Raw genomic sequence first — 27,390 nt, 5'->3', positions numbered from 1 at the left:
AAATGTGCAACATTTAGGCTTTATTGGTGTATGTTAAAAAAAAAAAAGAAAGGCAGAAATAACTAGACATACATGCTTCAGAAACCTTTTTGTCAATATTACAAAGAAAAACCTTCACAGCTGTAAGTAAATAACAAGCCGTTTTCTAGTATGGTTGAAATGTTTTGTGTTGAGTGTTTTTCCCCAAAAACACAATTTATTAGTTATTGCTGTACAGCATGAACAGACATTCATGGCTTTGAAAATAACAGCACTTGATTAAAACTGCCTCAGTTCACACCACTACCAATTAACAGCATAAATTTGTATCAACAAATAATACATATTCATAAAGCATCAGCAAAAAATGACTATAACACATCAGAGTAGAAACTTTTTAATGTGTATTACTGAAAATGTGTTTTTTTATTTCTCTTTTTAATATAGGAACTGTGATTTTCCACAGATTTGGGTCTCTGCTTCATATTAAAAAATCAAACGAAACACATACGTGTAGTAGCCGGGGTAAAATTAAAGCCATGCTCCCAGTTCTGAAAGGACATACCACATCTGGAGTTTTCTCTGAAATATTGATACAGTGCTTAAGACTGGATCAAAAGGCAGACTGGTGAAAACGTGTTCTTTCGCATTGGTGAATGAATAATTAAAAAATCTTTTTTTCCCTTGTCTTTCTCTTTTTCCTTTCTCGGTGCACTAGTCCTGTAGACCTGTTATCTGTTCCTGCATCAACCTGTCTGCTATTTGTCACTTTCATAGTTATGCTTTTAAGCATCTTTTACAAATCATGTCAATCCTGAGTTTGTGCGCCATCATTTAATACAAAATGTAAAAAACACCAAATGTACACCAAACACACAAACTTTAAAGTGCCTCACTTTTATGTTTATAATGAATTGTTTTCTTCATCAGAAATATATCGAAGTGTTAACAGATGTGCGAGCAACCTGAACAGAGATCTGTTTAGTGTTTTGAAACATGAATGAATTTATGTCAGTTGGGTTTAATTATCCTATAAGTGATTCTCACTTACGCAATGCAGGGAAATGTCCTACAATATGCTTAAAAACCATGAATAAAGTAAATCAGGATAATGAAAGACCATTTGCATTACATGCATGGTAATGGATCACCAGGTGATTAAATCATAGGGTTGGTTAAATGTAATTTGTTTTTAACTGTATCCTGTATACAAAAGACAGTAAAAAAAAAACAGAATGGAGAAAATAGTTGCAATGTTTTAGTGAGTCATACTGACTTTGACAACAGTGAATGCAACATGTCAAAGCAGAACACTGAGAAATACATTTTGTATGTATGCTATTTAAAAAGAAAATTTTTAGCATATGTGACAGTATCTAAGAGGCACGTCTTTATACAGTTGAGGTCAAAAGTTTACATACACCTTGCAGAATCTGCAAAATGTGAATTATTTTACCAAAATAAGAGGGATCATACAAAATGCATGTTATTTTTTATTTAGTACTGACATGAATAAGATATTTCACATAAAAAATGTTCACATATAGTCCACAAGAGAAAATAATAGTTGAATTTATATAAATTACCCTGTCTGAAAGTTTACATATGCTTGATTGTTAGTACTGTGTTGTTACCTGAATGAAACACAATGCATTATAAGCTGCTGAACTTTTTGATTTTGAAGATTAGGGTAAATGTAACTTATTTTGTCTTATGGGAAACATGTAAGTATCTTCTGTGGCTTTTGAAGGGCAGTACTAAATGAAACAAAATATGATATTTAGGAAAAAAAAAAAAAAAAAATCTTCATTCTGTTCAAATGTTTTCACCCTCAGCTCTTAATGTATTGTTTTTCCTTCTGGAGCATCAGTGAGTGTTTGAACCTTCTGTTATAGTTGCATATGAGTCCCTCAATTGTCCTCAGTGTGAAAAGATGGATCTCAAAATAATACAATCATTACTGGAAAGGGTTCAAATACACACAAAAAAAAAAAAAAAATGATGAAAAACCAAAGAATTCGCAGGAACTGAAGGATTTTTCTGAAAAACAGCAGGCAGTTTAACTGTTCAGGACAACAAGGGACTCATGAACAACTATCACTAAACAAAACAAAAAAAAACAGCTGTGGTTCATTCAAGTGGTAACAATCAAGTGTATGTAGACTTTTGAACCGGGTCATTTTTATAAATTCAACTATTATTTTCTCTTGTGGACTATATATAAACGTATTTTATGTGAAATATCTTATTCAGGTCAGTACTAAATAAAAAATAACATGCATTTTGTATGACCCCTCTTATTTTGGTAAAATAATTAACATTTTGCAGATTCTGCAAGGTGTATGTAAACTTTTGACCTCAACTGTATATTCCCACAATTTTAGAAAATGAACAGTAAAGACAACACAAAAATATATACTGTATATATTGCAAATATTGTTAGAACCACACCCCAATCCGAGGAGCCATTCTTGGCATCCGCTTCTTTTTGGTGTCTGATTCCTTCAGCAATAGTTTCTTTCTCCTGGTGTCAAAAATCCCTACAAAAATAAAAGTGATTTACTATGAGGAAACCTAATGAGTTTTGACTTTCATTAATACCACAAAACAAGAAAAAATCTAAAACATCTTAACTAATATTTGAAAACATCCTTCTAATTGTTATAGACATTAACTGTGGCTCACAAGAATTCAGTCACTTTAAATCATTAACACAACTGGAATGTCTTTGTTGAATCCCTCAAGGAAATTCATTTCCAGATACTGTTGAGTGCTTGAAGCAGTCAGAAGCAAGTTATATTAGTTATAAAAGTTGCCTGCTGAAATAAATTTCATGAGCAAGTAGACATCACCTCCACCACGCTGACAAATCTTTCCTTTTAATATCTGACTCACTCATGCAACCTTGAAAAATACAAAACTGAATATCTTTATGAATCAACACTGCATGAAACTGCTCTGCTACTCTGATCCTGGCTTGTATCCTACAGGCATAGCATCCAGCTGGGATACAAACCTCTGGCAAGTCCCAGATTCTGCAGGCCTCTGTCCTCCTCCTCCTCTTCCTCTGAAGGGTTCTGGGCCACATTTCTAAGGTAACGGTTGTGTGGGGCAGAGCCAGTGAGGGCATTCTGTCTGTGGCTTTCCTCCAATGCATTGTCATCAGAAATACCTGTGAGCAAGACCAGACACAGCTCAAATGAATATACATTAAATATTGATTGCCTTTTTGTTATTATTAATTTTTTCTTCTCACTTTTGCAGATTTGTGTGTCTGCTCTGAATGCACAATCTGATATAATTCAGTCTTTAGAACATAGACTGGCCACATTTTTGGAGTATGACAACATTCCTCTTCATGCACAATTAAAGTTACTTAACCAGTCATAAGGGTCAATTTTTTGAAATTGAGATTTATAGACAATAAAGCTAAATAAATAAGCTTTCTATTAATGTATGGTTTGTTAGGATAGGACAATCTTTGGCCGAGATACAACTATTTGAAAATCTGGAATCTGAGGGTGGAAAAAAATCTACATACTGAGGAAATCACCTTTAAAGGTAACCAAATGAAGTTCTTAGCGATGCATATTACTAATCAAAAGTAAGTGTTGATATATTTATGGTAGTAAATTTACAAAATATCTTCATGGAACATGAAGATATTTATCTTTATTTTAATATCCCAATGATTTTTGGCATAGAAAAAAGAAAAATGGACAATTTGGACCCATATAATGTATTGTTGGCTATTGCTACAAATATACCCATGCTACTTAAGACTGGTTTTGTGGTCCAGTGTCACATATCAGAATGAACTATACACTTTTACTTGACTATCCGTATGAATTTTAAAAGGTTATTTTGTAATCAACATCGAGTCCAATAGCCCTATTCTCTCCACTATGGAAGAAAAGCTGTGACTGTTGAGGTTTGAAGTGCATTTCTAAGGCTGGTTAGTAGTACAAACAAACCCAAACATAAGAAAGCCTGACACTGCGTTTGCTGGAACACTGTGTTTATGTAAGCTCAGGCTCTGCTGTGATCTTTGGGCAGTTATGTATTTCTTTAAAACCTGACATCATCCAATGTGCTTCAGGGCATTAATTCCTTCTCATATTTTGCAGCATTGCTTATGAGAGAAAGTAGACGGAGGGCTTAAACAAATAGAAAAACATCATTTTTGTATGACATCAGTGTAACAACAAGGCCCCAAACTATACAAAGTCTACTCCATCTTAATAACGTGTGATGATAATATTCAAAGCACAATTAATCATTTAGTCATCCTTCATGAATTATGTTAATTTAATCACTGCAACTTATTGTACCGCATAAAACAGACAAATGATATGGAACATTAGCAGTTTATAATAAATAAATTGGGTTTAATGTTTCATTCATGTGAAATATCTGTCAGTGCTCACCTAGAACCATAAAACAAACTTGATCAGCTGGTTATTATTGAATTCCTGAAGTGTCCAAAAAGCATACAAATCAGGAATATTGCTTGTTTTGGAAAGACGTAATCAGTATAATCTATATACTATTATAGTTCTTTAACATTCCTTCTAAGTTCCTTCTTCCTGAAAGCTTGTTTAAAGGGTTAGTTCACCTAAAAATGAAAATTCTGGCATTAATTACTCAGCCTCATGTCGGTCCAAATCCGTAAGACCTTCGTTCATCTTCAGAACACAAATTAAGATATTTTTGATGAAATCCGACAGCTTTCTGACCCTGCATAGACACAACTGACTCTTTCAAGGCCCAGAAAGTTAGTAAGGACATTAATAAAATAGTCCATAGTCGTGGTACCCTTGTGAACGCACCTCGAACTGACCACAGATCTTACATGGACTATTTTAACAATGTCCTTACTAACTTTCTGGGCCTTGAAAGTGTCAGTTGCGTTGTGTCTATGCAGGGTCAGAAAGCTGTCGGATTTCATCAAAAATGTTTTAATTGTGTTCCGAGATGAAATAAGATCTTACAGGTTTGGAATGACATAAAGGTGAATAATTAAGTTATTTTAATAACTTTAATTTTTGAGTGAACTATCCCTTTAATGCCCAAATCAGGATACTGAATTGATTGCATTTAAGTACTCTGCTTGAACAGCTTCTGCTTCTAGGCAAAAGCTGATATTTAAACTAAAAATCTGACATTTGAAATAAAAAGTAAATAAAAGGTCAATTTCAGCTGAACTTATTCCTTTGCCACTTCACTCCCTAATTCTCCGAATTATGTTTTTGAAACAAGTTGTTTCAAACGTTGTTTCTGGTTATTTGGTATAATACAGTATTAAGTTTGTTTTATATTGGATTTATCCGGACTTATTTCTTTTTGATTTGAAAATGTGTTCTTCATTTCACTGATAATACTCTTGTGTGACTGCATTGTGTTTCTTCCATTATTATTTTACACAGAATCCTCACTTTGTTTGTTCTCATTTATTCTCACAGAAGTAGTACTTTTGTCCATTATTATAAATTCTGAGCACATCTGAAATATATTCTGGTCACAGATCATCCAGAAAGGAACAGCTCACAAAAAAAAAAAAAAAAAAAGATCATTCACCATTTGTTTTGCTTGATACAATAATAACAGTGCTATTATTACTTAAAAAGCACATGGAAATGAGCTGAATTGTCATAAAAAAAAGTCAAAATTATAAAAAGCAATAAGTGCGGGTATTTCACAGACAAAAAAGAAAGCAGAATTACAGTTTTCTTTGTATAAATCTAGTTTGCTTGCTATTAACTTCCTCTAACTCTGATCTCTTTTATAGATTTGAATCCGTGAACCTCAAATACTTCTGCAAATCCAGTGATTAGTTGTTCTTGTTGCAGCTCAGATATCAGTTCAACCAGGAATTATGTTCTGACAGTATTTTATCTGCTTTTATTTCAACTTAGCAAGGTGACATTTTCCTTTAGTATTAGGCAGCAGAACTGGTAATGCTACCATTGTCACCTCTCTGTTAATTTGGGTTACAGTATATTCAGCAGATTTTATATTAGCTGTTGTAAATGTAGTCCCCAGTGATACTAATAGCATAGTCTTAAATATTTATTAATATCACAACTAACCTGCTGTTTACAGACAGTTGTGCATCACCCCACTGTACAAGAAAAAAAAGTTTAAATAGCTCCTATAAAGCGCTTGCCTGACACCCGCCACCCCTTTTTTTTCCCCGTAATCGCGATGCATTCATTCATATTTCATGTGGAACGCGTTTATTGTGATTAGTCATGTAAATAGATTGAGATTTCTTTATTCTTTTCGCGTGTTAATTTACATTTATATTGAATTAGCGTACGGAATAGGGGCTTGGAAGAAAGAAAAGAGAGGCTGATTATGCGTGCAGATTATGGGCACATCTCGTGGCTATTGTGTTGTGTAATTAAAGGGGAGAGAGGAAAAGAAAAGGGACAGATGCTGCTTCTCAAACTACCGGACCTTTTTTCATCCCCGGAAAAGGCCTGCGTCTGCTGCAACACCCTCCTCCACCTACCAACAACCCCCCAAAGAAAAGATGAAAAATAGAATACATTTAGAAGACAAGCCAGAAGCCTTTACCACATCTCTTCTTGTCTGGCGGACCCTCTTATTTGAGTTTGGAGAAAGTAATCACCGTGACCTGAACCACAACAGCAGCTGCCTAAGGTGACACTGGGAAATGTCACTGTTTGTACTACAGATCCTCTAAAAGCTTTCAACATCAACAAGTTAATTACTTTAAGTGATTACATTCTTAGAACAATACATGTTCTAATTTACTCACCCTTATGTCATTCCAAACCTGTGTGACATGCAGTGTTAAATTACTCGAAAAAGTAATACACTACAAATTACTTAATACTTCTTTAAAATTGTAATTTGATTACATTACTGCATTTAAAAAGTTGTGATTACTTTCACGTTACTTTTAAGATAACTTTACTTTTCAAGTCATCAAACCTAACCAACCAAACTAAAATACCCTACAAAGTGAAACTCATTTTTTTTTCAGTCATTTAATATCGACTGAAACCTGATCAAAACAGCAATTTGAGCGATCACTAAAATACGTGACCCTGGATCACAAAACCAGTCGTAAGGGTCATTTTTTCAAAATTGAGATTTATACATCATATAGCTGAATAAATAAGCTTTTCATTTATGTACAGTTTGTTAGGATAGGACAATATTTGGCCGAGATACAACAATTTAAAAATCAGGAATCTGAGGGTGCAAAAAAATCAAAATATTGAGAAAATCACCTTTAAAGTTCTTCAAATAATAGTCTTTACAATGTATATTACTAATCAAAAATTAAGTTTTTATACATTTACAGTAGGAATTTTACAAAATATCTTAATGGAACATGATCTTTATTTAATTTCCTAATGATTTTTGCCATAAAAGAAAAATCAATAATTTTGACCCATACAATGTATTTTTGGCTATTGCTACAAATAAACCCCAGCGACTTAAGACTGGTTTAGTGGTCCAGGGTCACATATGTGAAATTGTGTGCAACAATTTAAAAATATGATTTCAAACCTTTCATTGCATTTAAATGTTTTACAACTCATCTGCATTTTAGCTTGCATTCTCTGTTAATTTATTAAAGGGCAAACAGATGCATAAAACATGATTTTAAAATACACTTTAATTCATATTTGTTCTTAACACTGCATTTGTAACTTAAAAAAAATTTATTGACATTAGAAACTGTAATCAAATTACATAAATTGAAAACTGTAATGCATTATGTTACTGCGTTATCAGGAAAAGTAATTAAAATATAGTAATGTGTTATACTCAACTCTCGTAATTATTATTAGCATTATCTTATGCGTTCAGCAGAAGAAAGAATGACATACAGGTCTAGAACAACATGAGGGTGAAAAATATATATATATATATATATATGACCCTAGACCACAATACCAGTCATAAGGGTCTTTTATTTTTTATTTTTTTTTTTAGATTTATACATCATCTGCATAAATAAGCTTTCCACTGATGTATGGTTTGTTAGGACAGGACAATATCTGGTATCTATTAGCCTACCGTTCATCATAGTGGAAAAGAGGACAGTTTCATAAGCTAGTTGGTTGCTAAATATTAATTATTCTAAATATGTAACCTTGGACCACAGTCACAAATAGCACTGGTATATTTGTAGCAATAGCCAACAATACATTGTATGGGTCAAAATGATCAATTTTTCTTTTATGCCAAAAATCATTAGGATATTAAGTAAAGATCACGTTCCATGAAGATATTTCGTCAATTTCTTACCGTAAATATACCAAAACGTAATTTTTGATTAGTAAAATTGCTAAGAACTTAATTTTGTTTATCTCAATATCTTAATATTATTTTCTCAATATTTTTAATTTATTTTTATTTTTTTGCACATGCACCCTCAGATTCCAGATTTTCAGATAATTAAAGACAAATCTCAGCCAAATTTTCTCCTATCCTAACAAACCATACATCAATGGAAACCTTATTTATTCAAATTTCAGATGATGTATACACCTTAATTTCAAAAAATTAACTGGTTTCGTGGTCCAGGGTCACATATGGTTAGCCTACCTTGTTAGCTGTTGCAGTTTCAGTCACATACATTTCTGTATCTGTAAATGTCTGCTGTACAATGTTGCACACAAAGAAAAGTTAAAGTGTTGGATGATGCACACAGTCTATTTTGATATTGTCAAAAAATGTGACATATTCTTCTAAATATACTTGGGACATGAATGTCAATCAGCATGTGCGCAAAGGACCTCTTTCAGACTTTCTAGTAATCAAAAGCAATAGGAATTTGCTCATCTCTAACCTGAGCTTTTTCATCCTTGGCAGGGAAAAAAAGGAAACGAAAGAAACAGATAAAGGATCAGTAGAAGGGGGAAATGGCAAAAGAGAATGACACATAAAATGAAAGATGAAGGAAGTGATATAGATGAGAGAACGTGAGAGTGAGAAAAGAATAGAAGAGGCCCAATCGTCGGCACAAAGCGTAACGAGCCTGGTCAAACAGAGGGACAAAAGCAGCCCGCGCAAGTCTCAATTTCCGCGCGTATGATTGGATGTGTTATTACCGCGAGGTCGCCGCGGTGACCCCGTAAATTCGCAGACTATTACCGAAGGCACACGTCCATACAAACACAAGCATTCAGATGCTTTTCTGAAATGCATCCGAGCAAATCATGGCGCGGTGTCTAAATCCCAGTCAGGGACTGTGCGTGGAAAAGAAGTGTCCCGCTCACTAGCTCTCCGCGGAGTAAAAACCCTTGGCGTTCAGGTTTCTCTTCCTCGTCGAGCTTTGAATAACAAGCAGCGTTTATTCGTCCATGAAAGGCAGCGGGAGAGATCATATCTAGCTTTTTAAATATGGAGGGGAAGTAAAGAAATGAAACAGAGAGGCTTTCGCAAGCCTGCTGTATTCAAGAAGGAGGGGGATTGACTCAAGGTGATGCTTTTATTGTATGAAAGCGTCCTTGCTTTCAGATCAGTATATTACGCTATTATATGGCAGTTACCCCGGTGAAAAGACAGGAAATGTTCTAATCCATTATCATTTAATTACTTTCAGTGGCGAAATATTTGGGCTGGAAACAATTAAAAACTCTAATAAATGCAATCTTTTAATACCTATTAAGCATTTTCTCTGCTCACATCTCACTTTTTCTTTAATTGCATTGTGTGTTTCAAAGAAGATGAGGTGTTTTGGTTTGTGGTTTGTTCTCTAATGATCTGCTGTTTTTTTTAAAGGTGCACTCTGTATTTTTTCCTCAAAACGGTTTACATAAGAAATGAGTATTAGAGAGAGAGAGAGAGAGAGAGAGTGTAGCAAAAGCAGTTCTATTTAGTTCTATTTTACATGGAAAAGGTCCTCTTATGGGGGCTGCCATGTTGATGTCACATGACCAGCTGAATACTACTAGCTTTATCTAAGTATCCTGATGTTACTGGACACTATTACTCACAAAATTAATGATGGCTGAATAGAGCATGTTTTCAGGGCCTGAAGAAAAAAACGACAACAACCAAGATGCTCCATCCAGATGGCATGAGGACATTTAAGTGACATGAAAAACAACACAACAACAAAAGGGATGGCCATCACTGAGAAATTAGACTGGATATCTGAGAAAATGGCTGGGACTCTTCCATCCATTTCTAACACCAAGAATCATTCACAAAGCCAGGAAAGCGAGAACCCCCATCTTTAAATGAGACCGAAGTCAACAGCAGACACTTCCCACTGTTCAGACATGTTGATAGCATCGCAGCAGGCACTAACATGTTTTCCTCTTCTGTCACTCCTATCTTTACCATCTTTCATAAGCCTTGGGAGGACAGCAGTAAAACACGTGGGAAAACACTCTTCATCAGGCTTTGGATGTTTTCAGCTTCCGGTTTCATCACAGTCGTGGATCATTTTGATCAAATTTGGATCATTCATCAAAGAAAGAGACATGGAAGAATGGAGATAGGAAATGAATGTCTATTTTTGGCTATCTATATATAGTCTATATTTGTGGCCTGCTTTCATTTGTCATCTGCAGTATTACAAATTTTCTTCTTCCTGGGATGGCGTAAAAATGAGATTATATTTGGTGTCTTTATGATAAATTTAAGGTATATACAATAAGGTACAACATATAGCCTATTGTAAACACATTCACAGCTGAAGTGTTATGCCTGACAGCATTTAGGATTAGTTATTTTGACAAACCCAGTCATTTGTGTTACACGTAGTCGGTTAAAAAGTTCTGTAAAATTAATCTTTCTACACCTGTTAGACATCTTGTGCACCACATACGTTTTGATACAACTGAAGAAAGGGCGCCCTCCAGCGCTATAATGTCATTATAGATTAGACGCTACATTTGCGTTTCAGTGGACAATATGGTGAAATTACACCGCTCCAGAAAAGGTTAACAGCCCTTTAAAGGACATTCATCATTAGCAAATGTCAAGACTATTTTGCTATTATTAAAGGTAAAGGACAAGGCAGGACTGACTGGAAATGGAAGATGCTGTTCGTGTCACATTTAGACGACAGGGGGCGCCAGAGGACAACAAATAACACAACAACTCTGCACAGCTTTCACTATACCAGGGGTGACCAATCCTGTTCCCGGAGATTACCTGTACAGTCAAGCTCCAACCCTGAACTAACAAACCTGTTTGTAATTATAAAGTGCTCCTGAATATCTTAATTAGCTGGTTAAATGTGTTTGAACAAGGTTAGAGTTGAACTATGCAGGAATAAGTTACATCTCCAGGAACATGACTGGGCAGCCCTGATCTACAGTGTTAGTCATGATATGAATCTGCGTCCTGTCTGTAAATGTCCTCACAAAAATGTGGTGGATGCATAAATAGCAGACCGTACAAAAGTTTGTGGTAAGGTTCCACTCAGATCAGATCAGAATTTTTCTTAAGAATAATGTGACACTAAGGACTGTATGGCTGCTGAAAATTCAGCTTTGCCATCACAAAAATAAATTAGATTTGAACACAAATTCCACAATATTTCTGTTTTTACTGTATTCCTGATCAAATAAGTAGCCTTGCTAACCGTAAAAGACTTGAAAACATTAAACAGTATTAATAACCCCAGTCCTTAAAATTGTAAAAAAACAAAAACAAAAAAAAAAAAAAAACTATCTTTTGATATTAGGGAAATATCAGTTTTTGAATATAATTTTAGAGAGCGATTACATCAAAATGCAAAGGAAAAGAAGGTTTTGCATAAATTCATATGTTCAGCGCAACACCGTTCTTTCTGACTTACCTTAATGAGGGTATGAAATCACACACACTAGTGAGGACACGTAAAATGTCCTCACACATTTCATTGTAATAGTGAGAAAACCTCACAAATACTGTACTTTTCACATTTCAAAAGAATCATAGCTTTTTGTAAGATAGTGAGGTCTTAGTTATATACATCACAAATATACAAGTTATATTTGTGAGTGACCATGGACCACAAAACCAGTCATAAGTGTCAATTTTCCAAAATTGAACTTAATACATCATCTGAAAGCTGAATAAATAAGCTTTCCATTGATATATGGTTTGTTAGGATAGAACAATATTTGGCCGAGATACAACTATTTCAGTATATGGAATCTGAGGGTGCACATGCAAATAAAATAAAAATAAATAAAAAAATATTGAGAAAATCACCTTTAAAGTTGTCCAAATTAAGTTCTTTGCAATGCATATTACTAATCAAAAATTAAGTTTTTATAAATTTACAGTAGGAAATTTACAAAATATCTCCATGGAACATGATCTTTACTTAATACCCTAATGATTTTTGGCATAAAAGAAAAATCTATAATTTTGACCTATACAATGTATTTTTGGCTATTGCTACAAATATACCCCAGCGACTTAAGACTGGTTTTGTGGTCCAGGGTCACATTTAAGTGTATATATATATATATATATATATATATATATATATATATATCTCACTGATTTAGATCTGAAAATTAAACACATTACTTAAAAATGCTTCCAAGACCAGTGTCGCAGAAATTGTTTTTTCAAGAGTAGCTCATAACTCATAATGCTCTGCACTGTGTATGAGGTTATCACAAAATGAGTCGATCCCGCTCATCTATAATAAACTGGTCAATCCACCGTATTCTTTAGCGCGAAGGTAAGTCTAAGGGGCGAGACTTTCGGTTAATATAACGAGAAGAATAACGTGCCGTAAAGGGTAGAACTGTTTGTGCTACAAACCAAACATAATTCAGATAATACATTAAAATAATATAGTAAGACACACCGATTTGCAATATGAAGCAGCAAAACGAGCTTTTTTTGTACAGCTGAAAAATGTCTGGGCGTGGATGAGACGGAAGCCAGACCCATTCAATTTACAAATGGCCGCACCCGCTCTTATGGAAAAAATAAGGTGGATAGTGCGAAATCTTTACATCTAGAAAGAATCCAGGCATCCTGGCATTTCCTGGTTTGGTTATAAAAAACATTTATAATTCATTATGGGTTAATTTTAACCTATTTGTTTACAATCCTGAGAATTACTGAGGCTATTTACATCAGTATGAGAAGGACAAGGTTTGGATGAATGAACATCTGCTGAGGTTTTGAACTTACCACATTGTGGCTGTCGAAGACTGCAAGTGTAAGTGATCTTTACATATACTTTAAGTTAATCAAAGGTGAAATCTTGTCTGTGTCCTGAAATCAGCAATGCAGAACAAACCAAATCAAACTATGTGCACATGCATGTGTGGATATTTTAGATGCTAGTGGAAACAATAAGGTGATGTAAAAGCACACTGAAAGGCAATGTTTTACTCATTTTAATTTTGTAAGTGATGGGATGAGACACACACATCAGCCAAGCAAAAAGACACACCTACAATTAGAAGCAAGTTTGTGTTTTCTAAACACCACCGCAAAGAAACTGTAAGTGCAACATTCCAAACAGGTGAAAGTGAGATTTATTGAACCTGAAACTTTGTCCATCTTTGCTTTTGTCTTACAAAGAACAAAATGTCCAGCATATAAAGTCACACAATATATATTCTTAATAATGGAAAGGTCTCAGGTTATGCAACAGTTAGCTTTTGTGAAGCCAACAACTTAATCAACAGCTTAATATTATAAACAAATGGTGGCTACTAACATTGGTTAGATCATATTAAATATTTCTTAGTGGGGAGGTTAAGACTTCAACATTTGAACAGTTGAAAGGCTCTACAGCAGAAAGCAGATACAACCAAGCTCCAGTTTCAATCAGGCAATAAGCACTTATGGATGAAAAAACAGCCATCAGCTGACAGAAAGGAATGAATTGCGCTTGTTCAAACTGAGGTCTCCTGTTTTTGGGAGGAATAAAAAAAAAAAAAAAAAAGGAATTTGCTTACACTGGAATGAGAGTTCACCCTGTTTACGTCTGCGATTCATTGCACAGAGGGTAACAGCACCATCTAAAAGCTCACGTCACGTGGTGTCACATGTGACCTACTCTTGGTTTGCTGACTAGCGGAGAGCAGGTGTTTTGGTAGCCTTCAGCCTGGTTAGGAGGGTTGGTTATGTTTAGGAATGTTTGGGTTTATATGTTTTGAGTGTTCATCTGCAGAGTTCAGAGATCACTTGTTGTCCAGTCGGAGAAGCTGCTCCTTACCATTGACTGTGAGTGATTTGAGCTGACCGTCCTCCTCTACTTCCACTCTCTCCTGACCGTTCTCTACAATACTGTAATGACACAAAAGTTAGCTGTGAACTGAGCTGACATTAACTGTACAGTTATTACCATAGATAGTAGTAAAGGCCTAGTCAAATAAGCATCAGTTATTTGCATAGATATTTAGTGGGAACAACTTCATGCAAAATGTTATTGCACAATATGTTTAAAGTTGTAAATCTCTAGAGGCAGTTACAGAATGTTCTTTGGTACCGTTTGGTGGTGATCCTCTTTCCGTTGATGAATTTGGTTGATGTAGAGACAGAGCGGAAGTTTCCCATTCCTCCTCCTCCTCCTCCTCCTCCACCACCACCACCACCAAATGAGGAGGAGGAAAATGAGGTGAAGCCACCTCCACCCATTGGGCCAAACGAGGGGAAACCTACAGAAATGATGATAATGATGATGATGTTTAAATACACAAGAATGCCAAACATGCCTAGAAGGACTTGTAGTAATCAGTGATTTTTCACTGGCTACACTCAAATTAACATACCTGTGTCAAATGCAGAAAAGGGGGAACCAAATGGAGAAAATCCAGGAAAGAATGAACCTGTTGTTCTGCTCCTGCTCATGCCCCTATGACGACGCCCACCACCGAAGAAATCTTCAAAGGGGTCATCAGCTAAATCAAAAGTAAAAGGAGTTTAGTGAAAAACAATGCCATGGCTGTACATGTGAGATATGTCCAAATTGCAGTTTCAGTGCAGCTTTAAAGGGCTCTACACGATTCCAGCCAAGGAATAAGGGTTTTATCAAGTCAAGAGATCAGTCAAATACTTATATACTTTTTAACCACAAATTCTCGTTTTGCACTAGCTTGGAACACTGGACCAGTGTTGGGCAAGTTACTCTGAAAATGTAATTAAGTTACTCATTACTCCTTTGAAAAGTAATCAAATTACTGTTCTGATTACTTTATTTCAAAAGTAATTCATTACATTACAAGTAACATTACTTTTTCTGTACATCCACGAAATTTATGTGAAACACAGTAATAAGTTTGTGTGTTGCCTAACATCCCAGCATAAATGCTCCCAATAAAATATTTCTTAAAGCATCAACATTCACAAACCACTTATTTTTAACTAAAAGCAATAGGCTGCTTGCGTGTTTGCAGAATGCACGGCATTTCGAGCAGTGAGTGGATTCTCTGATTGTCCATTGCATTCCAGAAATCAATTTTGTTCAACACTGCAAACACATTATAAATAGAAACTCTGCCTATGTTTATGCGTGTTAATCGTTTTTGTTTTATATTAGTTGTTTTTGTTGCTTTTGTGCAATACATGAATAGCAATTCATTTGTTTTAGATATTTTTGTTTAGATAGTTCTATTTTCTATTTTCCCGCAAATCATTTTATTCTATCGCATCTCGCACACAGGCGTTAAATTACGCCGTTACTAAAAAAATAATCAAATTACAGTATCAAAGTAATGTGTTACGGCCCAACACTGCGCATGACATAAGCAGAAGTACTGTCCCAGTGTCTACAAAGCGAACGTCCAAAGAAGGTCAAACACCCTTTACAAAAAAAGATAAAACAACGATGTTGAAGAATTTTAAAGTTTGAGAAGAAAATTAGACTTTTTTGTGTGAAGTCACACAGGCAACGCGAGATGCAAGATGAGCATTTGTGGTTAAAAAGTATATACATTTTTATTTCTTTTAGAAAATGGCCAATCGTTTTGCTAGATTAGACCCTTATTCCTCGGCTGGGATCGTGTAGAAGCTGCACTGAGACTGCAATTTGGACCTTTAACCCATTGGCTCCCACTGATGTCCACTAAATGGAGAAAAATCCTGGGATGTTTTCCTCAAGAACCTTAATTTCTTTGCGTCTGAAAAAGAAAGACATGAACATCTTGGATGACGGGGGGAGTATTTTTTATTTTTATTATTGCTCATATTTCACTGATCCTTTAATGCAGAGATCAAACCCAAAGTTTTTGGCTTTTAATAAATTTGCACATCTTATTTTTTTCCTTCTCTGCTCATGGAAATACTAGGTTGATGGGGGCTACAAAGGTCTATTTTTATTCATCCTCATAATTTCAGGATCAGTGTTGCAATGTAAAGTTATGCCTGTTGTAACATGTCTAGATCAATGCTTCTCCATTTTCAGGCACTCAGCACCTTCATATGAACTTTTGAATCTCCTTCAAGCAGTTTGATTTGGCAGGCAGAACCATGCCTGATATCTTCACATACACACACAGTGTGACTGTTATTCTAACCCACCCCAAACTTGTCATGGCTACATCAACACAAACAAACACCAACGACCTTCTACCAGCAAGGATGGTCTTTCTGAAACGTTCCAATTTGAAACAATTCTCAATATGTTGACATACTGCTCACAGAAAAACATACAGGTTTAACACATACATTCATTTTCTCTGTAGCAGCCTAGAGCTATTAGCCATTCCCTTTCTCTTGCTGCTCTTTTATTCGGAAGCTATTTCTGAGAACATTCCTAATGGATGATGCAGACTCTCTTCTCGTCCCACTTGCCGGTCTTAGCGCCCTCGCCATATTTAGAGTGCCTGTATGTTTCACGCACATGCCGTTCAGCCATTTGTTCCCAGCAGTTAGAGTCAGTGGGCATGGAGTTGCACTTTAGTGTTTAACAGATGACTAATATGTCTTATCTATGATCAGCTTATAAAAAAAACTCTTTTTTTCCACCAGTTAATGCATTCCTATATCAGCTTTCATGCTTTTAAAAACTTATTACATACCTACATATCAAATTAAAGGGGTAGTTCAGCAAAAAAAATGAAAATTAAGCCTTGTGTCACTCTAAACCTTATGTGTGGAAAGAATTCAGAATCTTCACAAACTTTTTCCCCCCACAACAATAAAGGCAATTCATGGTGACTGCAGACGGAAGATATTTATATTAAGCCATTATTCACGGAAAAGCCTCAGAAGACTTGGAATGTAGCACACAAGTCATATGGACTTCTTTCATGGTGCTTTTATGTTTCACAGTCTGTGATTAACTGTCATATAGAAAAATCAATGTTTTGTGGTCTGCGCCAACTCGCGCATATGATCCTCTCTGTGCTCTGGAGCAGACTGCACGCTGTGGCGGTTCGTGTGAAACAGCATGAAACCAGACTTCTTTTTCCCTCAATGGAAAGCATATTTACACTGTCTCAATCGTTCCCTATATATAAAATAATTTATAGAAAAATAATTCTGCAAACAAGTGACGATTTCAGCCGCAGCTTCAGCATGTATTTATAGTGTAGGGGGCGGACATTTGATTGGACAAAAAGTTTGATGAGAAGTGCAGGGTGATGTCGTCAAAATTGCCGATCCATATTGGCGGAAGTTAGAGACTGTAAGTTTTGAATGCTTATATCCTCTAAATGCGAATTTTGTCATTGTTTCGGAGCACACAAACTTACCTCAAGGCGAACATATTCATACTAAAAGGCCAAAAAAACTTTAATTTTGATTTCATGGGGATTTTAAAATAGCACACAGGTGTGAAATTATAATATGTGTATATACAGACACATAAATGTAAAACAGTATTTTCAATGAAGTGAGAATTTCCCACAGCCAAGTTAAGAGCACATTTTTAGTGAGTATTTTTAGTGAACAATACAATTATGGTAGATTAACAGAAAGCTAATCATCTAATGAACCCAAGCTCCAATAATTTCATGCAAAACCTAATTACCTAATTATAACTCAAACCACGTCATTACTGTCACAGAGACACTGTGAGAGATTAAATGACCTTCATTTCCTCTCTTTGGGAATTTTGTTCTAATTTTTAACATTCCTGTTTTCACTGACAAGAACCTCTTTATTCAGAAATGATGCAGGTTAAATTGGGTTTTGCTATTAAAAGTTCTATACATCCTTTTTTTCTATTCCATGTGTTTTTTCTGTTAGTTAATCAGTATAAATTAAACATGCACCTACCAAAGAAATCTGCAAAATCTGCAAATGGATCTCGGCCTCCAAAGAATTCCCTGAAGACATCATCTGGATTTCGGAATGTGAATCCGCCCATGAAATCCTCATTATAATGGCCTCCTTTTCCAACAAGTAATAATAAGAGGAAAACCACATTTTCAAAAACAGGTAAATATGTCAACAGATAATATAAATCAGGAATGACTTTACTTACCTCTCTGGGATAAGCCTTCTTTACCATATCTATCATACTGTCTCCGTTTGTTTTCTGTACAAAAAATACTGCTTTTAGTTTCACTCAAAATAGACACCAATTAATGTTTTATATTAATTACACACTCCTCAAATCACACCTTAACCTATTCTTCAAAGCATTTAACACACACACACACACACACACAAAACACAAACAGCCTACTCATATTGAGAGGGCAACATCAGAGCCAGTAAAGGGCAGTTTTGGGGAAAGTTACTTTTAAAAGTAGTGCATTACAATATTGAGTTACTCCATAAAAAAAAAGTTACTAATTGCATTACTTTTTGTGACCCTTTTTGTCACCTGAGCTGGGCTTGCTTACTTTTAAGTTACTTTTAAAAGTAGTGTATTACAATATGCATTGCGTTACTCCACAAAAAAAAGTTACTAATTGCATTACTTGGTTTCTTTTTGTGAAAAGTAATGCATTCCATTACTTTTGTGACCCTGTTTGTCACCTGGGCTGGGCTTACTCCATAAAAAAAAAAAGTTACTAATTGCATTACTTGGTTACTTTTTATGAAAATTAAAGCATTGCATTACTTTTTTGTGATCCTTTTTGTTACCTGGGCTGGGCTTGCTTACTTTTAAAAGTAGTGTATTACAATATTGCGTTACTCCATAAAAAAGTTACTAATTGTGTTACTTAGTTACTTTTTGTGAAAAGTAATGCATTGCGTTTATTTTGCATTACTTTTGTGACACTTTATATCACCTGGCTAGGCCTGCTTACTTTTAAGTTACTTTTAATAGTAATGCATTACAATATTGTTACTCCAATAAATAAAAAAAGAGTTACTAATTGCATTACTTAAGTTACTTTTTGCGAAAAGTAATGCATTACGTTACTTTTGTGACCTTTGGCTGGGCTTTCTTATTTATTTTTAATGACACAAAACCAAAAGGTTATATTTTTGGCAACTGTAAAGGCTCTTCTACACCAAAAGTGAAATTAATAAGCCTCAGGAAGGAAGTGCCTCTGGTTTGCAGGGCTGGGAAAATAAATCAATACATTGTGAGTCGAGAAATGTTTCCGCATCTGGAATCAATCCATGAAACGCGATGCATCGATTTATTGTCACAGCCTTACACGTCTGCACCTCACTCCCAGTTTCTCTTATTAGGGACAGGATAGGTATCAGTGAATAAATGGGAAAACAAGTGTTACTTATTTGAAAAAGTAACTCAGATATTTCCTTGTAAATTTAAAGTAATGCGTTACTTTACTAGTTAACTAATTTAATTACATAACTGACGTTATTTGTAATGCATAGCCCCAACACTGGTTAAGGGTGCTGTTCTGTGCCAAAACTAGTTTAGAACATATATTAAGTTTATTGTTACTTCTAAAACAAGGAGGACAAATGTAACTGGCCATTTTTGAACAAAAATGTTGGTTTGTAAAGATATAAAAGTGTGACCGTGATTTCTGTGCCAAATTCCATCCTATACTGAGGACATGTGCCATGAATCAACATGTTTAAAACATTCATGAATCAAGCATTTTAAGTACTGACAGCCTTATTAGACTGTTCACGGCTCATTCTGGACAAGTATGCTTTATGCTGTTTTTACCTGCATAAAGTTAATATCTCATAGGACATTTATTCCACAATAATTCTGTAATATCATATATTAGTGTTGTAACTTAAAACATATTAATTCTTAAAAACAACATGGCATCATATTTAAAATAAAAATAAAATATAAATAGCAGTACCATCTGACAGGACTTCATACGCCTCTGAGATCTCTTTGAACATTTTTTCTGCCTGTTCTTTGTTGTTTGGGTTTTTGTCTGGATGCCACTTTAGTGCTTTTTTTCTGTACCTGTAAAACACACAAACCCAAAACCCTATTAAAACAAAACTTACGTGTGAAAGGACAACACAAATAAAAAAAGGGCAATCTTAACATATCTGAAATGACAAAACTCCTTTAAGTTTTGAAGTACAGCAAATATGAAGGTCAATAAAATTTAAAATTTTTCTCTTAGATACATTGTCAACTAAAGTATCAATCTATCTATCTATCTATCTGCATGCATGCAATGCAGTTAAATATTAAAGCCGTTAATATACAAACTTAATATCCTTTACAAATATTATATAAGATTTTTCATTTCAATATCCGATTAAAAAACAAACTTAACATTATTCCTGGTGAAACAATTTTTAAAAAATTCAGCAGAGAACTGTGTGAATAAAAATTCCAACAAATTATGATTCATAGACAGAAGAGTCTAACAAAAAATTACATGTTGGTTGTACATCACATTTCTATAATAACAAATGAGTAAGTCCAGAATGACTAATTCATCAGCTTGTGCAAACAGTATAGTCATGTCTACACTCAAAAAGTGGGTTAAAGTGGATTTTGTTGTGGATTTTAGTCTAATCACAACAGTTAAGTTAAGACATAATATGTAAATCAATACATAAGAGTTCAAGGAAACTCATTTTTCATTGTATAGTACTCCACTCCATGGATTTATGATGCTAACACATCACTGCACTACAAAGTCACGAACCTCTTAACAACTACTACTTTTAATTTAGGTCATGCTGCACAATACAACTTCAGTAGGTGTGACAACAGGTCAGCATCTCTACACACTAGGCCTGAGTCAGCGATACACACCCAGCCGGCAGCACACAGCAGGGTCAATGGTCTAAACCAAACACTCCATACACTAGGGGATTTGTCCTTTGCGCATCTTTTAAAAGTGTTTGACCTCCATAGCTCTGTGCTTTAGAAATTCCCCCCTTAAACATCAGCAAATTCAGGCCTACAGAATTAGGATTCAATAGCCGTTTGCTTACCTGACAAACAAAGGACAAAACACCTTTTCCAGGGAGGCAGTAGATGAATAAGGCATGGGGCATAAGGACACAATGTGTCCAAACACTAAAATCTGTATGCTCCCCATATATCCATTTACTCAATTCCCTTTGTAGGGCCGTTAGAAATTTGTTGTATTTTTCCCAAAATTCATTTGATTTTTTACCAAATTCCATTTTAATTTTTCTGGATTCCATTAAATAAAATCATGTCTAATTAACACTTCAACAGCAACAAATTCAGTTTTATTTTTATCAAATTCTGTGCTTTCCATTAATTTTTAGAATTCCATTTTAATGGTTTCATGAAATTGTAACATATTTATTATGTTTTTAAATGAATTTTTTTTTTTGCATCTGGTAAATAAATTCTGGTAAACAATTCCTCTACTAAATATTCCTTAAAAAATAAAGTTTTAATAATAATTTTATTAGGAGTAGTACTATCATTACATTAAATAATATATTTCTGTCACAGTTTCTTCAAGTTAAACTGAACTTTTATTTTCACGGGCTGCTGTGAAGACCTTTACAACAACAGTTTTTCCTCAAGAGAATCCAAGTAATGCACGCTTCTGTAAGTGTGTAGTAAACAAAACAGTGCGTCTGTGTCATTCGTTCAAATAGAGACACGCAGAACATGTAGGATTCATATTTAAATAGTCTTTTTGCATCTTAATATTTACAGACACTAGTCCATATTATGCTTTGAATTTAGTGTACAGACCTACTTTTGATTTATTCATACCAAATTTGGCAACAGTCCACGTTATACAGTAAACTCCATTTTTATGACTGGATACCATGGTTCAGTCCGCGTTTTTTGAATCACAGAAATCATAGGGGCCTACCTTTCTCCTTGTTACTATTATGAGGGCTGTTTTTTTTAAACAGAGAATATCAGAAGCGAGGAATTGAGACAAACACACATTAATAGAGACAAGCAGCAAGGAGGTCTCACATGGACAGTATCAACTAACCCCTGTGCAGCACAGTCACTGTTATCATTACTGCTCTACTATGTCCTGTGTGTAAAAATAGATGCCCATGACAGAACACAGAGTACTTACGCTTTCTTTATATCGTCATGGGATGCATTTTTCGTCACACCCAGGATCTCGTAATAATCCCCCATGGCTCAGGTTTTGGGTTTCCACTCCTCTGGATGAGGACGAATTTTCAGCAGTGGCCCTAGAAAGAAAAAGAGAGCGAGAGATCTGGATGAAGAAGGCATGAAAGACGGGACAATAAACAGAGGGTGTGTTTTGGTAGCTATGTGGGTGGGTGGCTACTATGACAGACAACCTCAAAACACAGACTTATCAAGTGAAAGAATACTTTACATTTCATGCATAAAAGCATTTATCAAGAAGCGACTGATTCATCATTGTATATGTTAGCCATTTAACGGAACCTTGTTATTGACATACTTTTTCTGGTTCAACCTAAATAAGATAAATACACCAAAATAAAAAACATTTTACAGATGTTCTCACACCATTTACTGTATATAACCTATTTATTACACCTAACGCCTACAAGCCTTTTGTAAAACCGGTTTCTTTGAATCAGCTCATATCAGAACGTCTTATCGGGAACAACAAAATGTCAACTGCTTCCAAACAATCAGGGACCAAAAGGCCAGTTCCAATAACTTTCCAGCTGGATCTCATTGGTGTTATTTATATCTGCAGTGTCCTTCAGGACAGGCCCAGAGGTGATCATGGCACAGCACTGGCTTTCCTCTACACTGTCCATGTAATAGATGGAACAATCTACACGACTTCAAATCAATACATTTTAAAGAAATAGCTCACCCAAAATGAAAATGTATTTACTGTCATGCCATCCAAGATGTGGTCAAGTTCATTACAGATTTGGAGAAATTTAGCATTACATCACTTGCACACCAATAGAGCAGTGAATGGGTGCCATCAGAAAGAGTTCAAACTGATGAACAATGACTGCAAATAGGGGCTCAAGTTTTATAACGTGCTCCAGCCCTAAAATACAACTTGATTTTAAATGATAAGTACAACAAAAACAACCCAGTCTTTTGCTCAATGCTCTGTTTGAATGTATTTCTTTTTAACTGAATACAAGATAAAATCTTAATATTTGTTCCATGAATAAGTCTATTGCTCATTGGAACTGTTAAAAGGGATAATAATGGTTACCAAGGCTGATCCAGGCACTGAAAAACAGAACATGATTTGTATTGCCAATATTTAAACCTGAGCTTAACAACAGAAAGAAAGATTATATCGTACGTGCAGGCCACACAAGCATGCTCAAATTTCACAACAATGTTTGGCAATGTTTAGTCTGCAAGAAACATCTACTGTACAAATGATATGCATACAACAAAGAAAAAATAAATATAAAAATAAAAAATATGTGTAACATAAATAATAAAAAAAAATAATAACATTAAAGACAATTTCAGCTTGAAAATCTCTAACTGGAAAAAAACTTTAATACTTACAAATAAGACATAAGCTTAATACTTAGAATACACCCCACTATTTCATCTGCTCTCTTTAACCACCACTGGATCATTAAGTGCTTTTCTTTTAAACCACACCTTCTGCCCCGCAGCCAACATTCCTGACTCACAGCTCCAGTCAATCTAGTTCACCTTTTTGAGACGGCCTCTTCATGGAAACACACTTTTAAGCAACAGTCCTTTCTTCATCATCATTTCTCCTCTGTCCTATCTTCTTCCAAATCTCTGTGAACATTCCTTAGCTACTTGTCATGAAACAGCAGTCAGGGCAAGCTCACAAATGTGTGAACAGATGTGAAATGGCTGCTGAATTCTCTGGAGCTTGTTTTCTGGCTTCTCATAGTGGCACTAAAAGGAGGCTGTCAGTTCAGCTCACAGCAGATCACTGGACTGCAATAACTTGCGCCAAATCTGACCACAGCTCAGCCCGTTTTGTTAGCGGAAACTGGTTCAGTGGTTTAAAAGGCTAAATTAGACTTGTACTCGTGAAAGACAAAGAGGTTCACAACAGGAACTGTCCTAAAAAAATAAACCAGTATGATCTGATTGGGATGTATCCATGTTTACAGAGATGTTTGGATGCGAGATCAGATCATGTTATCCAGTTGTTGTTATTTCAATCACAATACAGTGTGAACATTTGCTATCTTTTATTTTTCCTTCTGCACGGATTCAGGAAGAGAGATTATTTGACTGAGCATGTGACTAACAGTGGAGGCACTTCTATCTAGGACAATGAAAATCATTATTTGGCAAAGGAGTGACAGACTAAAACAGGACAGATTGATGCACTGCTCTGTGTTTGAGGTTCATGACCAACTGAACCAAGTTTCTGGCTACGTTACTATTAGAAAAATAGTTTCTCTTTCCATCTTTAAACAAGTACAGCAACATTTGTTGTGGTAATTTATAGAACAAAAACAACACACTTCCTTATAGCAGCTGCTTGTCAACCAAAGACTTTTTACAAGAGCAAAACGTTTGTCCAAAAGAGAGACCGCAGCACAAAAACACCTGAGAGTATACTTCTTGTAAATTCTTTAAACTTACATTTGATTATAGTGGCAGACCATTAAAATCATTGATTAAGGACTAGACAAAGACTGTACGCACTAAACAAATGTGTTCATGATAATAACAATGATATAAAACAATAAATATTGTCTGTCAGCCACATCAAGCAGCATACACAAGCATTTTTACAGTTAAAATAACTAAGCTATTGACTGGAAGCCTTAAACAAAAAGCTTCAAATAAACGGTGCCTCTTCTTACGTTGAAATCAAGGTGGATAGTGTTACAGGCGTTAACAGAGTGAAATATACACTGGTACCTCCTCAAAGGCAAAACCTACACTGGGTACTTGAAAACACTGATCTCCCTGAAACACATTGACACTAAGGGACGTTTTGTTGGTTCATTTGATAATAAAATCAGTCACATCTTATGCCATTTTATAGAGGGTTTGCAGTTACGTCACGATTTGGTCAGGTACCCAGATGTGTGGCCATATTGGAGATACTCGGATGTAAACAACAGCATTGATTGCATGGTTAATGTGCTACTGAATACGTTGTTCTGCTAATTTATGCTGTCTGAACCATGGAAAAAATGCATGGAAGCTGCTAAATCACAGCAGGAAAGGGCACTATATTTTAACAAACTAAAGTTAATAGGTGATAAGAATACATACGAGCAGTATTAATTAAGATATTAGCCTAATATTTCACCTACCTGACTGGAAATTACGAGAACAAACACAAATGTTGTCAAGATTCTTGCCCTGAAAATCCTAATTCAGTTTGGCAAAGCACAAATGCATTTTGTTCCTCAGACAATTTTTTGCACTCTTGTCCTTGATTTTTGGCAGTCTATAGTACTCCAACTGTTTTTCCCAGTCCGACCGATCAGAACAGCCCAAAACAAGATATTAATTGACTCTTTTCAGCATCAATAATTAGCTAAATAAGCAAGTTTCATTCAGTGGCATTGTTTACATTCGGTGCTACGTCACAAAAACACTCTATAGTATTGTCAAACTGGCTTTTTGCTACCCCAGTTATCTATTTTACTAAGAGGAACATAAAAGATTTGAACAGCATTTCTCCAACTTAAAACGATATACTACTCTTCAAAATTAAAGTGAAATCGTGCTGTAAAACAACTATTATGGACACCACTTGGACTACACTCCACTTTACTGAAATTTAAGACTTGTGTATTTAGCTGTCAACTGTGGATTTTATAACAAATGAATCTGATGTCTTATTAAGCATGAATAAAAATGTTTGATTTTATGATTTTGAATCGCACACCGAAACCTCAAAGACAACAGACTATAGCTCACAAAATATTCAACAATGCATTTAATTTAAAGAAGGACATCAACATCACTGTCATTCTCTCAATATAAGAACTAGTTTAACTTCCACAGCTACTGTAGAGCAGATGTGCTTGAGAAAGTGAAACACTAGTGCTTCCTACTACAAGTGAAAAGTGAGATAACTTTAGGGTGCTTTCTGTCAAACACAGGTGTCCCATTGCCTGAAGAATGTTGTCTTCAGCTTATTTTCTAGATTTTACCTTGTCCTTGTGTTGTTCTACGGACTGAAGTGACTGAAGAGCAATGTGATCTCTTTAAGTTGGTTCATTATTTCTATAAACACCATCAGAACTAATCGTGGAAACAATCTTTATCACGTCTCAGGTTCATATGACATTTGACTGATGGAAGATTAGAAGTGTGATCACACGCGGAAAGTTCTAGAAAGTCAAGCCACAATTTCAAATTGTTTCACATGTCAGTTCACACACACGAATAAAATAAACTATTTGACATTTACATGTAACACTGATCATTTTTCTTCCTTTTTTCGCTGTTATTGAAGTTAGAGGGCGAAGGATGCTGTTTGGGTAGGCAGCTCACTACGTTTTGAGACGCAGGCTGTAAACTATTTCATCTATTTTTCACAACAAATCGAATATTATCATCATCATCATCATCATCATATCTCAACTTTAAACTCACCAACCTTATGTAACGGAGACAAGTCCTTATCCCGCAGCTTTATTCGGACCTCCGCTGTGTATCCCAATGATGAGGTCGAGTTTCTTGATTTGTAATACTACCTCTGAAAAAATTCTTCTGTTTGGTCCGAAGCCTGTTCGTTTATAAAACAGTCTCTGGTGATCAGAATAAGTTCCCTGTGTGAGCAGACGTGTGACTCTTTATCCCTGTTATTGAGATGTCGCTAGTGTTCTCCAACAATCTGCCGTCCTCTATAAAGCGACATGATTCTAGTGCAGTTTCGTCACTTCCTGTTACCCAAACAGCTGAAGGAGATTGCTCAGTAAGTGCGATGCGTCAGCTAAGGGTTTTGTAATATAAGGAAATGTAAAAGACTTCTTGAGGGAAACGGATTCATTGTAAAGCCATATATTTCAGATCTGTGCATTGGCATGCAGAAAGAAGGGAAATATTTACATAAACCATTGTAGAAAATAAATCTTGCTTTTTTTGTAAAAGTAATATCTACAGTATCTATATTTAATCAAGGGCCCCAGCTGAGGTTAGTGAAGGTCATGCTCCTAAAACAAAGAAAAGGTCCTGTGAGTGGAAAGTGAAAGTGCAGATTT

General features: G+C 35.2%; 1 protein-coding gene across 2 annotated transcripts; it reads right to left on the bottom strand.

Annotated features, from left to right (window-relative positions):
* Positions 1-3: 3 nt before the first annotated feature.
* Positions 4-27,082, bottom strand: dnajb6b (DnaJ heat shock protein family (Hsp40) member B6b). 2 transcript variants are annotated; one of them, XM_051114965.1, is made up of 10 exons: positions 26,787-27,082; positions 22,320-22,440; positions 20,130-20,239; positions 18,368-18,421; positions 18,160-18,273; positions 14,712-14,840; positions 14,429-14,597; positions 14,156-14,226; positions 2,996-3,151; positions 4-2,519 (listed from the first exon to the last, which is right to left on the bottom strand). In XM_051114965.1, exons 2-10 carry the CDS (start codon positions 22,382-22,384, stop codon positions 2,419-2,421), a joined length of 969 nt encoding a protein of 322 aa, XP_050970922.1. In that variant the 5' UTR covers positions 22,385-22,440; positions 26,787-27,082; the 3' UTR covers positions 4-2,418. The 2 variants fall into 2 exon arrangements, with proteins under 2 accessions (XP_050970922.1, XP_050970923.1); XM_051114966.1 differs by lacking the exons at positions 4-2,519; positions 2,996-3,151 and having other exon boundaries at positions 13,314-14,226.
* Positions 27,083-27,390: the final 308 nt, after the last annotated feature.

This window comes from Labeo rohita, chromosome 7, assembly GCF_022985175.1.
Source record: "Labeo rohita strain BAU-BD-2019 chromosome 7, IGBB_LRoh.1.0, whole genome shotgun sequence".
NCBI lineage: Eukaryota > Metazoa > Chordata > Actinopteri > Cypriniformes > Cyprinidae > Labeo > Labeo rohita.
This window is presented reverse-complemented; position numbering and strand designations above follow the sequence as displayed.